The 16,054-nt window shown below is 29.4% G+C and overlaps 3 protein-coding genes across 3 annotated transcripts; 1 reads left to right on the forward strand and 2 right to left on the reverse strand.

The window, feature by feature from the left end:
- Positions 1–504: 504 nt before the first annotated feature.
- On the reverse strand, positions 505–2,054 carry LOC113551012 (the record flags this gene model as incomplete). The annotated part of the gene is made up of 4 exons (XM_026953000.1): positions 2,034–2,054; positions 1,292–1,445; positions 992–1,149; positions 505–669 (listed from the first exon to the last, which is right to left on the reverse strand). Coding segments are annotated over exons 1-4 (498 nt in total), but the record flags the coding sequence as incomplete, so codon positions are not given.
- An 804-nt stretch (positions 2,055–2,858) lies between these two features.
- Positions 2,859–5,343, reverse strand: LOC113554705. The gene is made up of 4 exons (XM_026958659.1): positions 5,197–5,343; positions 4,786–4,932; positions 4,446–4,607; positions 2,859–3,093 (listed from the first exon to the last, which is right to left on the reverse strand). Exons 1-4 carry the CDS (start codon positions 5,263–5,265, stop codon positions 2,902–2,904), a joined length of 570 nt encoding a protein of 189 aa, XP_026814460.1. The 5' UTR covers positions 5,266–5,343; the 3' UTR covers positions 2,859–2,901.
- A 4,967-nt stretch (positions 5,344–10,310) lies between these two features.
- LOC113551008 lies at positions 10,311–12,875 on the forward strand. Its single transcript, XM_026952997.1, has 4 exons — positions 10,311–10,711; positions 11,467–11,673; positions 11,748–12,137; positions 12,560–12,875. Exons 1-4 carry the CDS (start codon positions 10,311–10,313, stop codon positions 12,873–12,875), a joined length of 1,314 nt encoding a protein of 437 aa, XP_026808798.1.
- The last annotated feature ends 3,179 nt before the right edge of the window (positions 12,876–16,054 follow it).

A 16,054-nucleotide genomic window follows, 5' to 3' on the forward strand; every position in this document is an offset into this window, starting at 1 on the left:
TATGTTCTAAAATAAAAGTAAAATTTTATTTTTATTTTTACCACCACATTCAACAATAATTAAAGCTTCATATGATATAAGCTATCCTATTATATACTTAATGTTTCATTATTCTCAGATTTAAAATAATTCATTTTTATATTAATGTATTAAAAAGTATACTATGAAATAATTTAAAAAAATGTATATTTTAAATATTGCATTTTGCCTATAGGTATGTAGTTCACTTATGAAGAACATTAAATTATATTTTTTAATTTGTAATAATTTCATGTATCTATGGTGTTTGGTTTTGGAATTATAAGAAAATCATTTGATGAGAAATCTTTGTTTGGAAATAAGAAGTATTTAGTGTGTATCTAAGTATTCTATGAAAGTTGTTGGTTATTTATGAAAGTAAAAAAAAATTGTTAAATAAATAAATATTTTTTATTAGTATTTGATGAATATTATGTACTATTTATTTGAATAAATAAAAAATTATAGTTTAAAAAAAGTCTTTAATTTTTTTCTGTAGCCAAAAATAAATCCTTTGATTGTGTAACTACCTACAAATATATCATCAGCATACATATTTTGAACTACTCTCCATTGGTAATCAGGTGCTAGAGGATACCACAAAAGTATTGCACCTATATCGAAGGTTCCATTCTTCAATTCATAATGTACCTAAATTAAAAAGTAATTTCTTTTAAACATTATGATTTAGACAAATTTACTATATTTTTATTCATTATATTTGGTTATAATTTTATGAACATCTTATAGTATTTTAAATGTTGTACATTCTGAAATAAGTAAAATTTACTTGAAATAATAACGTGTTATAAATATTTTATTCCTTTATATACAGAGTGTAACAGGACTGTTTAACAAATATACTAACATTTGTAAGATATATTTTTTACGCTTGTGAGTACTATAGTACAACATTTCTATCATTACAATCAAATGCAAAATAATTAAATAATATAATTTATTACTTTCTCACTTTATTTATTGGACATTGCATCGGTGGATCAAACGAACTATACCAACGGGACCATATTTGGTTCTTGTCCTTTAATTTAGGACAGATATCTGTTAATTTCCAAGTTTGAAAGTATTCACAGTTAATGCCTTCAGGATCACAACGATAGAAAACTACAACTATCTATAAAAATATATTATATACGAATTAAATGTATAGCTAAACAACTAGAACTTAGAAGTATACTATTGCCTCAATAATGAACAAGCAGTAGTAGAAATTTAAGTATGATATATTCATCGTCAATGGTTTTATTTTTACTTACTTTGTTTATAAGTTCTTTCGAATTTATTGTACATTTTCCATTTAAATATTGTTCATATTTATATTGATCGATCGTATAATAGTCCACAGTGAAGTTAGGTTTTGCATCAATTTTTTTAAAACGTATAGTGTAAGTTAACAATGGATTGAACTAAAAATTATAATAAAATATAATATATTTTGTAAAAGCAAAAATTAAGGACCAGAGAAAATTTGTAAATGTATCTGCTGGATCATGAAAATGTGTTGAGGTATTCTAAAACAGATCAAATTTATCTATGTACCATGCAATAATAAAATATACTTACAGATAGAACATTTATTAAATGTGCACCAATAAAAATACAATAAAACGTCGTCTTTAATACGTTTGACATTTTTTTTGTTGCTGTGCTTGCTAATTAATGCAATGTTTGTTGTTATACTAATTATTATCGCCTATACTACAATATGACGACTTTAATTATTTTAAAATAGTTTGGTTAAAATAAATTTATTATCTATTCAAACGATCGGCGATGGAATATTCAAATCAATATTACAAAAAAATCAATATTTATCAGAACAATAAGCCGTTTTTTGTTGTAAAAATTAATACAATGTAAAATATATTTGACGGTATCTATATAATATGAAATACAGATTTAATTATTTGAATGCAATTTGGTACTATAATTGGTCACCTATTTGTTCTAACGGATGGCGTGAGTTTATGAAAAACTACTGTACACAATTTTACAAAGAACAAATAGCCAATCATCATGCTATATTATAGCGATTTCTAGTTAATATGACATATTTTGAGTATATTTTGACGAAATTACCAAATTGATTCATTTAAAAACAAATGTATGCGCGAATAATGAAGTTATGATAATAATTGTGATAAAAAATGTATACACTTGAGCAGGTATATTCACATTAATCATCATTCGTTTTGCAAGAGATACGATACATCATTTCTATAACCTTATATAATTTTAATAAACTATTTTCACGCTAAACTAAATAATTCTTATAATTTATAAATGTTCTAAATTGTTGCTTTGTTTTTTGAATTTTTGAAATATTTATTAACATTATTCATTTTTTATTAACATTTCAAAATATCAATTTATGTTTCATTTTATTTTCATTAAAAAGATTAATATTATTATTATTTTTTTTTTTTATTGATCTTAAATTAATTTCAGTAGCGGTGGCCATTATTTTTTATATTAATTATAATATATTTTATTTAAATTCAATTTTCAAATAATTATTTTTTTATTAAACTCAATGTGTGACATATTTCTTACATTTATATATATCTACGTACAATGTATATATATATATATATAATAAATCAGATATAAATTTTATTCAAATAAAAAGTACAACAAAAAGTTTAAAGTTTATTTATTAAAATGTACAAAGAATATAATTATAACACCGTCATCCCATTTTCAGCCAAATACAAAAATATAATATAGTTAGTGATAAAATATATAATTAAGTTTTAGAACATATATATATCTGGACGTAAGTGTGATTTTTAATAAAATTAAATAGTCTATTAATGGTTAAATAAATTGTAAAATATCTGTATGCGTAAAATGAATTACATTTTATTCTTTTGATTGTTTAATGTTTCTTTTCCTGTAGCCAAACACTGATAAATCAAACGTGTAACTACCTATATAACGTTCACCTGCAGCATAAAATTTTTGTGTCACTTTCCATTGATAGTTAACAATATCGGGATACCATCGAACCGCTGGCGCAAAATCAATAGTTCCATTTCGTATAAAAGAATTCACCTAAATATTTAAAATGTATTAATACTTACATAAAAACAATTAATGAAATTAGGTTGAAACACGTAGAATCTATGTCATAGATACTAATGAACAATATACCTATTGTATAATATTATATATTTAATTTATTCAGATTACTAATTTACGTTACAATGATAGATAAAACTTATAATTATTACCTATAGTTAATTCAGAATAATTGCTTATGCTCTATAAACAGACTGTATTTCTGATTTAATTAATTAAAATTTTATTTAAAAAAAAAAAATAAATTTTTTACTACCCTGCACATATATTAGTTTTGTATTTTTCATTTTATTATACCTTTATAATTATTTGTTACTCTAACCTTTATAGTTTTTTTTAACAAGAAATGCATTGAAAAACGATTTAAAAGTATTATTCGTTAATTATATGAATAAAAGTTACTTTTATGTTATTACTCAGCAATATAACCTATTAAATATGATAGGTAATTACATCGTAACTCAGTTAGACATACAAATGTTACGCGAAAACGCCGTACCTATCCAAAAATCTAAAATGCTTGATGCGGAGTTCTTTCATAGTACTTCTAATTTTTTTTATTGTATTTTAGATATTTTAAAAAAATTCTGTAACACCAATTTATAAATAATCTCATATTACATTTTTAAGTTTAGTATTAAAAAAAAAAAAAACAATTTTAAGAATTTCTAACGACAAAATATTTTGTACACTTATGATTTTAATGATTTCCTTTATAATCTGAATCAAAACGCTAATAAGTAAGAAGTTTAGTATATCTTTTCAACGTTCCTTTAATTACTGAAAAATCAAGTTTTGTTGAACATAATATTTATACTGACATTCTTAATATTCTTAATATTTATTTTAATATTGTAATGGACGCAACGAAAAAAATTAATACAAATAAAATGCATACCTTCCAATCTACTACCAAATTAAAAAATAAACACAATAGAAGAAATAAGTAAAATTCTGTATACTCGATTCCGTTCCAGACTATCCGATCACTCAAATCCACTTATATCTGCTCTAGACTCTGACACCATTCCTGGTAAATCACCTCACTGGCTGAATAGAAAATGGTGTAGAGATTTAAAATATTAAATAATCCAAATCTACCAAGCTTAATCAAATCATAAAGTGTTACCATTTGGTGTTTGCTTTTCTCGTGTGTACAAGTTATCACATTATATACCTAATATTTCATTATATCCAGATTTTAAATAATGTACTACAATATTAATATATTAAATAGGGTAATGTGAAATAATTTAAAAAAAATGTACATTAGATATATTCAAATAAACTCACAAATAAAATTATATAAGAATAATATTTCTTACTTTTGTTACTGGACAATTTGGTTGTGGATCAAATGCTCTGTACCAACTGGACCATATTTGATTCTTGTCCTTTAATTTAGGGCAAAGATCGTTTAAAGTCCATGATTGAAAATATTCACAGTTTACACCTTCTGGATTACAACGTTGAAATACTACGACAAGCTTTAAAAATATTTACACACATGTATGCTAAAATGTATGCTAGCATAAGCATAATATGCGGATTCTTAATAAAATATAACATATTAAATATTAAGTAAACGCTATAATATTCTGAAGTCTTTTATTGAAGGAACTATTTGTTATTATAGGTACCTATTAAATAGTATTATTTGCCCACCTTTTCTAATGGTACTGGCGAGTCAAGTGCAATATATCCATTAACGAATTCCTTTTCTCTGTATTTGTTGATTGTATAATTTCCAGTGAAATTGGGTTGAAAATACAATTTTTGAAATCGTATCGTATAAGTTAGCATTGGATTGTACTAAAATTATTACAGTCATGTAAAAGTATTTATTCTTATACAGAGTGATTCACCAAACATGCTCACCCACATTTTTTTAATTTTATAAACAATTCATTCAAATTCTAATACTCTTTAAGTAGTATAAAAAAGTCTTAAGAATTTGTAAATATGGTCTTTAAGTTTATTTAAGAATGCTCGGTGAATCACTCTGTATAGTAATATTGAATATAATAAAATAATAGAATGGAATATGAATTTTGAAAAACTGTGTATTATACTTACAGCTGCAAATATCACGTTTTCAAAGCATTTCCCAATAAAAATAATAAAAACCAATTTTATGAAAAACATTTTTATTTCTCTGGGATAGATGGCCTGTCGCCAGTATGTTTACGATTAAAGTATAGCTTGTTTAAACTTTTTATTTTAAATGAGTGTTGATACGGTGCTTACACGAAATCAAGCACATAACTAAATTATATGGCATTAATTTACCTAACCAAATATTTGCGTTATTAGAAGTCAGTTATATTTAATATAAATTAGATGTGAGTAATTATAGTAATAACATCATCATAATAATTGATCAGTTTGATAAAATCATTGAAATGACTGAGCATTAGTATTCCTTACTTTGAATACAATACATCTATATAATTACCCATAATGAGTAATTCCGTTTATCGTTAGAATTTTGTTGTTCAATGAGTTTTTGATTATTTGATAAACTTATTAAAAAAAAGTACCAACATTTATCATTTTATTTTCTGGATAAAGTAATAATGAATGTATTAGTGTTTAAATAATGCGTTTTTTCCGTCATATCATCAAGTTTTGGAAGAAAAACACTGTTCAGTTTAACTTTGAAGGTAGTACAGAGCAAGAAATATATGATCTCTAAAGGCATTAACAAAATCCTAGAAAAAAATCTTTTGAAATAATATGGAAGAACTAAATAGAAATTACAAAAAAAAACGGAAATTATTATGTTATTTTTGACCAATTTTATTTTTATTTTTGTTATAAAAATGAATAGTTATTGTACATTATATGGATAATTATAAACATTTTTGAACTATACTTGACTATTTTTTTTTGATTAATATGTTAATAAAATATTTGTGTCTCGGTTAAATGCTTAAATATTTACCGTATAATATTTATTTTTTAATACTGAAATTAAAAATATAAAAATATATAACCACAAATTTATTTTTAAAGCTTATCGTCACCTTTTCCTTAAAATCGTTTTTCGTATATTGTATTGATTGTATTTAATTAATTTAAATTTAAAATTTTGTACTTTTTTTTGGAATTAAATTTATGATTTAATCAAAAACTTATTGAACAGTTTAAGGACATATTAATTTGTTAATTTGTAACAATTAAAACCTATAAGACAATAGATCAATCTTATTAATTTTTATTTTTTAGTACCTATTATAGTAAAAATTTATTTTACTATCTAATTGGGTTATCAGCTTAAAAATATATATTTGTTACACAATTTTATAAACAATGAGTATACATGCAATTGATCATGGTTGATTAAAAAAAATAAAAAAAAATAATTTATTTTTTGTCATAATATACCTTGTTAAGTAATTAAGTAATTATTTATGATAATTATCAGGTAACGGATTTTGCTGGTATTTATATATTTTTATAAATTGTCTAAAATATAAATATAGCATAGTAAATTAACAATTTGTATATTTTTAAGGTATATAAAAGAAACAGCATTTAATATTTTTTATTTTATTTTTTTATACTGTTTAATTTTATTTGATGAAGTTTTCATTTCATGAAAAAATTGCTTTCTCTAGTATTTGTCAAAATTTATTTTTCTAATATATTAATATAATTTATAATGTAACTACTATATTTATACTCATAACTAGTGTGTACTTATATTTCTGTATGAATAATAATAATATTATATGTTATCGTCTCCTGTACAACGTATATAAATCATTAAAAATATTACGTACCAAACAAAATTATATCGGACATGGATGAGCAGTTTATCAGTTGACAGTTATCTAGCCTTCATAAAAACTGTGATAACTAAATTACGTAGGTACAATGGGTATGACCTCCAACCGCCTATGAGTGGGAAATCAATTCTCCAAGCTTTAAAACCTGGATAATATAAGGCTAGTTCACTTTTATTTATTTATTATTATTTACTTATACACAATTTCCAGGAATTTATGATCCTTATAAATAAACATTACATTTTTTCGATGCACCAAATCTATTTAATCTAAGAACAAATTTAAAATATTTGCGTAAATAAAAATGTACATTAGCAGTATAATTATTAAGTATAAGTAACATATTATAATTACAGAAAATATAAATCAATTAGAACGCTAGTATAATTTTTTTATTTAATTAAATTCTGTATTTTTCAAAGTATAAAAATATAATATCGTATATTCTTTACGGTTGTATAGTAAATATGAACAGCCATACTCATGGTGAAAAATGTATTCGACTATTGAACCCATTGATTTCTGTCATAATAGTCGTTCGTCATCGATTACAGCCCATTTTGAAATTCAACAAGGGGCGCTAATAGTTTTAAGTAAGTTTATTTAACACCGATAATAATTAGTAATAATATTAAGTTGGATAGATATAAAAAAACGAATCTTAGCATGTCGAATATTAATGAACGTTTTTCTTTTTTTTTTTAAATTAGCTTATTGTAATATTATAGCCGTATAGGTAAGCTAAATATAAAATAAAATAGCTTTTTTCTAATGCAATTTTGTAAATTTATTAGGCTAAAAACAAATGTATTGTGAATAATCTATAGAAATTAATTTCATTTTTTAATCCTTCATCTATATAGATAATTATGTTATTACTATTATAGGGTCCGGAAGTTAGGTATTACTTATATTGTACTAAAAAATGTATAAAATCGTTTGCAATAACATTGTGCTAAAAATATCCAAAATCGTATTATTTATTGTGTTGCGTGTTATACACAATTTTCATGATTTTACAGGTCATCTGTAAACGTAAAAATACAGATAATTATTTACAAAGACTGAATGATAAAGCACTCGTTACGGGTTTTTCACTCCTGCACGAATGACAGATAATAATCCCGTGTTGTATTATTATTTATTATTATTATAGGTTAAATAATAATAATATATTTAGAATTCTTATCGCGAACAAATCTCATCGGTAAAATTGCACACAATAATATGATATTCGTACATTATATTAAATTATAAAATGTTTTTGCTTATGCTGGAAATAAAATTAAAAATAATTTATGTTTATAAAATAACATTTATTTTAAAAACAGTTATTGAGTATAAAAACTAATTCATGATTAATGTACCTATAATAGTGGTGATGTGCAACCTAGGGGTGATGAGATTTTAGTAAGGAGCTTCCAAAACTTTCTTTTAATGCTATGATCAAATAAATACAATTTTAAGTTTATAAATAAACGATAAATTACCTTATAGAAAAAGAAAATTAATTAATTTACATGGTAAATGTTGGTTTCCCAAATATGAATCATGAATCATGGTACAAAATACGTGGCGTACTATTCGAGTAACCGTTTTTTATAATAGTTCATTAATGTTACTCTTGTATAAAATGTTTTATATTACAAATTGTATAAGTTGTAAGAATAAAATCAACTGTTACCCCGTATCAGAATATATTTCTAGAATAGTTCTCATTTTTTATAAAAAATGAAAAAATTTTGAATAAATCATGAATACGTGAAAATGTTAATATAATAAAGTAATTATTAATGTCTTCAATTAATTCTTCATATTCGGTGATTTTGAACAAAAACCACCGGATTTGTTGTAAATAATATAGTTTTTAACCACGGTATCTAGTTTGAACGCTCATTCACAAAATTAATCTTTTTTGGATCTCTAAAATAATCAAATATATTCATGTAACTTTATTTTACTTGATGGAATGTATACGTTTCTTTACATTTCAAATAATTATTATCTATATAATAACGATTTGATTTATAAATACCATTGACAGAGTGGATATCACAGTGTCCGAGGGGAAAACCAACTCATATTTTAGATATCTAATTATAATCACTTTCTTGACATAGCAATAATATAATGATTATCGTAAAATCATTAATTAATAAAATGAACTGTTGTCAGATCAAAATTCTATACTGTAAACAACGTTTAAATATTTAAAACAAATAACTCTAATCATTTGGAAAAACTTTTCGGTAAACCAGTAACTGTTTGTTCCCATTAAAATTCTGTTTCTACTATCTGTATAAAACACTCACCTTGAATTATATTAGTAAAAATCAACCTATTTTTAAAAGATTCTTTAATTATTTTAGTCTACTAGTGAATACATAAATAGTCTTATTTGATGATATGAGTATAGGTACGATAAAAAAGTGAAGACTAACATACACGGACATCGAATAGAACAGATATGCTTACTGTTTAGTACCCGACACACCTGCACTAAATTAGAAATTTGCATTCAACGAACATTTACACCAAGACCCGAAGAATCTGTGCCATATTATATATACCTGACCTTAAGTGCCATTAGCCACTTGTTTATAGGGCAAAAACTGTCACTACACAGGACGAACATACAACCCGGAACATGACTCGCGGACATGATTGGAGACGATTCGAGGCAGTCCAGAACATCTCATTTCGAACGATCGACTGGTACTTTAAGGTTGATCATCAACAAAATAGTCATGAGTTTGCAAACTTTAAAAAAAATTGCATTCGTAATCTAATTTTTAAATCGTTAATGTAATCATACGGAGTTTTTAGAATGAAATGTGTCGATGTACGTATTATATTCTTGTGTAGATATAATTCAGCAATAGGTCTTACTGATCTTATAGTTAATTATGCGTGAATAATGCTATTGTATCGGTTAACCGTTAATCGTATCGTCTCTAAATGTATATAATATTATAAACATATGTGGTATGTAACATGATGTTGTTACAACCCGATCACACAACTCCAGTCCCTCATCCCTCTCGGTCACACCGGGTCCGCCGTAGAATGGAATAAAACCCATCAGACCAAATATTAAAGGAACCTATTAGTATCTACGAACGCTCCCGCAAACGGCTTTCGACTACGAGGAATACCCGAAAATAAACAGCGTTGACAAACGTATAACACGTTCAATCGCGCGGTGTGCGGTGTGCAGCGTTACCGAGTAACGACACGCGAATAATAATTCAAAAGCTTGTCGTGTAAATAAAAAAATATCTGTTGCCAATAACGATCGAGTGCCAATAATAAATAATCTAACACGATTATGGAATGAACCATCGAATCGGACGTCGGCTGTGCCCAAAGTAAAATATCTAAAACGGAAATCATTAAAATATGGACGAGTGCGTCGAGGTGACGGGATGCGATTCGGACACCCGAAACGATGAGGACCAGACGGAGCTTTTAGACGCGATGGTGCTCAAGACTTGCGGGCAATTGGTGTTCGACCTGTTCAGGCGGTTCAGAAACAACGAAGTGGAGTCGACGGACGGTGACAGCGCCGACACGATATCGTCGTCGACCGCCACCGCGGACGACTGCAGCGAGTCGTCGATCGGCAGCACCGGAGAGACGTACCTCGACGCGCTGATGGTCCGCGCGTTTGACAGGCTCTACGACGTGATGTCACTAGACCTGGAAAAAGCCGACCGGCGTTTCCAGACTCCGCCAAAACTTCAGCTATACCACGAGCTGCAGAATTTCGTGTGCCATTATCAGTTGCATCAGATCAACAGGTATTAGTCATGACTAAAATGTAAGTGGTCGGCAAACGTCGGATTTGAGCAGGGAAAATAAACCTGCGTTTCTCTTTACACCTATTATTCCTTGATCCGAGCCCCTAGTAGTGTTCCCGAATTCGTATTTATTTTTCAAATCACGGACATTTTTATTTATAAATCTCTATATTTAATTTTTTCACTTTCCTTTTTAAAATACATTTAGTTGTGCATACATGTATGAATTAGCATTTACATATTTTATACGTTTAAATTATATTAAACCTGTATCTAGCTTACATTTTAAGACATTCTTTATCTCCCCCCCTCTCTTTTCCAATACATTTTTACCGCCAGCACCCATCATGCCTATACGCTGTATTCGCCCAGAATCTGACACGTTTTAACGCAATAACGCAGCAACACAGAACTGCAGGATTGCCAAATGTATTATTTGCGTTATTGAAGACAACCGCATTAGTATAATAGTTAAATTACTGGTTTAAAATAATATCAATCAATCGTATCTGTTGATTACAATTAACTCTTATTCGTTTTTTTGTAATTAATTTGTTATGAACAAAACAAGAAATCATCAAGGCCGATTATCTTGATTACTAAAATTTGTATCACGTTGAGTGCATTACCGGTATAGAAATACGTTTTATTTGATCTATGGTAAATACCAGATTATATTGAGACGTATATAAGTATATAAACATGTTAAATTTCGTTTTGCCTACTGATAATAATCAACACATTATAAATTAAAGATATGTTTTTGGAGACGAAAAGGTATGGGATTGGGGCCCAATCACTACGGACGCACTGACAACGGTCCGGGTATGGCGACTAAAATTTGTCGATGAAACTAAAGTGCCAAATGGTCTGATGGAATCTTATAAGACTGCGACCGCAATTAAAGAACTGCACCCGTTTGATGCCGCCATGGTCGCGTTTGCCGTTTTTGGTTTTTTACTGTAACCGATTTTAAATAATTTAGATTTTGTTTTTTAACTATAATTTTGTGGTTTATATTTTTTTTGTTTTTAAGAGGATACGATACCATAACTGATTACAACATTTTGTACATGTTTCGCAAAATTGAAGACATTTACAAACCATTAACTTTTCAATATGTTCATAATTCCGTGCTGCGGAACACTAGGCTGTTTTTGGTAGATTGCGCTTCGGATGATGATGAAACATTTTTTGAATCTTTGGCAGACAATACAGATATTAAAGACGTGTTTAATTGGATATTTGATTTAATGGCTGAGAATCCCGGGGCCGTCAATAAATTCACTGGAAACCCTTTCTCTGACGTTCAAAGTGTTGTAAATCAAATTTACGACGTCAATGGAAAAAAAATGACTCCCAGCTATATAATAAAGTTACGAATATTTTATCGATGGATTTCAATGGAACTTTTCGATTTGCTAAGGTATGATTTAATTTATCTTTAATAAATGTACAACAAAATAGTTTATAATTGGTCTTAGCAGTAAACAATTTATTATTATGTGTATTATACCTATACATGTCTACGATAAGATAAATAAATGTTACACGTTAAATTCTATTAATTTTTACATATTAATCGTATTTATCATGCTGTGAATCACATCTTTTTCATACGCATCATCACATTCGATTATTGTTCTATTTATTTATGAATATAAAATTTTGCAATAAAAACATTATAAAATTGGAAAACAAATGTATTTAATATATATATATATTATGCATAGTCTTATAAAATTTGCGCTAATTAAATAAATAATTATAATATTCGTTTTATACTGAAACTTTTCGTATGCTTGATATCAGTTAATTTAATTCTGTAAATTTTATTAAAATATTTAGTGGTAGAATTCGAGATCGAATGTCATTATTGGATCACCACGTCAAACAGTGTCTATGCTGCTTAAGTGAAACATCCTGGTTGGAATTATTTGAAAACGTCTATGTGTTCACGTTGAAATACTTTACAATGATCCTCAACGAATACAACTGTCCGAACCACATGTTGAAGACTTTTCTCGATTTGTGGAACAATGAAACATTAAAGGATATTATCAGGTTTTGTGTAAATAAACAGATTTGCGGCAACTCATATCTAAACCATCGTGATAGCTCCACGGATTCGAACGAGAGCCTTGGATCGTCTAACTCGTCTTAGCATAATAATTAGACAGGATTGAATTGAAGAAATAAAGTTAAACCATAATTGATGGACGCGTGCCTATTCTACAAAAATAAATTCCCATCTATACTATATTAATATATTATGATATAACAATATGATAATAACTTTTCATTTATAATATTGTTGAAATACGACTGTTTTTTTCCATCTGTATTATAGGTTACAGGTCTACTGCACCGCAAATTCTCCATTCCAGTCGATCGTTCGCCTTTTTAAAAGTGTCTTTCACAATTTTTAATTTGTCCTACTTATAAGAGCTTCGAGAACCCCCCCAGTTCACGTTCAATCTATTATTGTATCTTCTAAAATCATATTATGCAGCTCTTTTACACGGCGTTTCGGGGCATTTACAGTCATTTTCAAACGTCTTACTCTCGAAACGCATACCTTCGCTACAAATCGAACTCTTCTCCATACACACCCCAATAGTTATAGTACTCAATCGTGTTAATAATGTCACTATTACATTGATTTATTGTATTTTATATATAGTATTAGCCGTGGCGGAAAAATAACTTATTCGGATTATTACGTGCAGATCGTGCTCCGCGCTCGCGTCGTTTTAGTATATACAATTTAGCGGACATGACGTGTACAATATGCGTTTATAGTTATTTTCGTGCAAATGTATATACTACCATAATGACCGGAGTCGGTTCGATTGTAATTGGATATAGGACGAAAATCGGATGTGTCCGTTCCATCCGATCGATGTATATAATAACACAACACGTGTCGGGAGTCGGCGGTTCGGTGCTTTGTATGATAATATGCGCATAACGCATTATATCCGAATCGGTTTCTGGTGGTTTTTGTCGCCTCCTGCAGAACCCGATCACAGAGATACCGATCGTCGTCGTCGGCGGCATCGGCGGCAGTGGCACAAGGCGGCGATGGTGTACATGGTACCGACGCGATTTGTTTCGCACGGTGCGCTCCTTAAAAGATACGAGTTACGAGTAGGTGGAGCGAATTCACAAAAGATTAATTGTCGTAAACGGCCGGCCGAGTCACGGACATAATGTGCGTCCTCTGTGGCTCTCTGTCTCACTCTCCGCCCCTATAGATAATATAATGTGTGCGCGTATATCGTACCACTCGTGTATATATATATATATACGACGATATTATCGTCTCTCTAATTCTCCGCATTTGGGCGTGTGTGTGTGTGTGTGTGTGTGTGTGTGCACCGAGAGATATAAGCCTTGAAGGGTGCCCCCACACCGGGTGGTTAAATTTTCTGACCGAGAGATATCCGGGGCGGAGATCTTAATTTTGCGCGGGCGACGACATATCAATATACATTCGGGTATTGTGCCGCGTGTGTTGTCGGCATCTTTTTAGTACCCCGAAAAAATATTATCAAATAATATAAAATACATAATGTAATAACATAAAGAACGGAGAAAATAATAAAACACCATAGTACGGCCGTCATCGTTGTCGGTGCCGCCGCCGCCGCCGCCGCCACTGCCGTCGTGTGTTATTATACGTACAAATGTCCGTAAGACGTCCGATAATATAATATAATGGCGACAAACGTGTAAAGTCACGGAGCGGCATTCGGCGGCCCTTTTATTGTCATTACACACACCGCGCACCGACCCGATGACAATTCAATCGCGACATCAAAAACTACCGCGACAATGAGCGCGTCGCCGGCGTGAGGTGAACTCTTGTTATACATAATATACCTGTAAAAAAAAAAAAAGAATAGGAAAAAATCACATTTGTATAATAGGTGTGAGCACACACACACGCATATTTATTATTATCATCATAACGTGAGAATTCCGGTCGGTTGGTCGAAATGCATTATAATACGATAATGTCATATTATATAAAACGACGCGCCTACTATATACGTATGTATATATCACACACATACGCGAGTATAATGTATACGTATATATACGCGCACACGCCCACCGACATAAATACTCGGCTAATTTGCTCAGATCACAATATAATATGTATACCTTTACCGGGGTTAGGGTATACGGCGGTTCGCGTATGTATAATATCACGTACCTGCGCACGATGCAGTGTATGATAATACGGTTTGTGCGACCAATAGACAATCTATATATTATGTACGCGACCGGAGGAGCGACCGAACAACTCGTACGGCGGCGGTGGCTGATCTGGTTTAACTTGGTCGACGACGTACGTGTTGTCGTCACGGGACACTGTGATTATATATTTTATAAACGATAATACACGAGAATGTTATAAATATGCAAACGAGGTTATGGCGTACTCGAGAGAACTCGCGCGCCACGGACACTACTGCAGCAGCATCACGGCATACGCCGTGCACCGGTATACAATATTTTAAATGCATGATACGACGGGTGTAAGTGTGCAACTACTCGCAGTGGTGCGCAATGTGGGCGAGGTACAGATGGGTCGTGCGTCAACGGGTGAACATCGATCGGGGTTTTATTTCCGTGTAGAATTTGAGTGTTAATATGAAACATAATTCAAAGAGTAAATAGACCAGCTATACTGACTGCAGTTTGAGCCTGAAGAAAAACATTGAGAATAGTGAGATTTTTATAACGTATTATGATTAGGTATTTACTCGGTTTTTCTTTCTTCCATCATAATATAGTAGCATAATACGTATTTAATTGCGTTCAGCATAAGATTAAATTTAAACTCTTCCACCGCTAACATTTATCTTTATAGATAGATATACAGATGACAGTTTTCAAAATTGTATCATTTTGTTATTTATTCTGATGCCTTATCAGGGGCGTCATTTCAGGTTTTTTTTTCGGGTGTACGAGGTATCAAGCAGGCAATTTGAAATTTCACTAGGCCATATAAAAATTGATATACTACATATATGTACATTATCCTGTTTCCAATTATTTTCATACATCATGGACCGAATCAATGCATCAAAATAAGTAGTAAAAATCAATTTAAAAACTAAAATACAATAAAAATGTATAGCACAATATTTGTTTATAACCAATGTAATTTAAAGTGATAAATAATAACCGTGCATTATTTCATCAGGGTGGCAGGCCAATTGAACTATTTTAAAAGTAAAGGGTGCAACAGCACACCCTGATCCCCCTCCCCAAATTACATCCCTGTTTTATATTTATTCTAAGTGTAGTATACCTATAATATTATATCGA

Source organism: Rhopalosiphum maidis, chromosome 2 (genome assembly GCF_003676215.2).
Source record: "Rhopalosiphum maidis isolate BTI-1 chromosome 2, ASM367621v3, whole genome shotgun sequence".
In the NCBI taxonomy this organism is placed as follows: domain Eukaryota; kingdom Metazoa; phylum Arthropoda; class Insecta; order Hemiptera; family Aphididae; genus Rhopalosiphum; species Rhopalosiphum maidis.

Bases quoted from the DNA above. Each gene is read 5' to 3' on its own strand.
- LOC113554705 (XM_026958659.1), bottom strand. From the start codon at position 5,265: ATGTTTTTCATAAAATTGGTTTTTATTATTTTTATTGGGAAATGCTTT. The intron at 4,933-5,196 runs GTAAGTATAATA...TAATAATTTTAG, and splicing joins AAAACGTGATATTTGCAGCT to TACAATCCAATGCTAACTTA. The intron at 4,608-4,785 runs GTGGGCAAATAA...ATATTTTTAAAG, and splicing joins CGCCAGTACCATTAGAAAAG to CTTGTCGTAGTATTTCAACG.
- LOC113551008 (XM_026952997.1), top strand. From the start codon at position 10,311: ATGGACGAGTGCGTCGAGGTGACGGGATGCGATTCGGACACCCGAAAC. The intron at 11,674-11,747 runs GTAACCGATTTT...TTTGTTTTTAAG, and splicing joins GCCGTTTTTGGTTTTTTACT to AGGATACGATACCATAACTG. The intron at 12,138-12,559 runs GTATGATTTAAT...TAAAATATTTAG, and splicing joins GAACTTTTCGATTTGCTAAG to TGGTAGAATTCGAGATCGAA.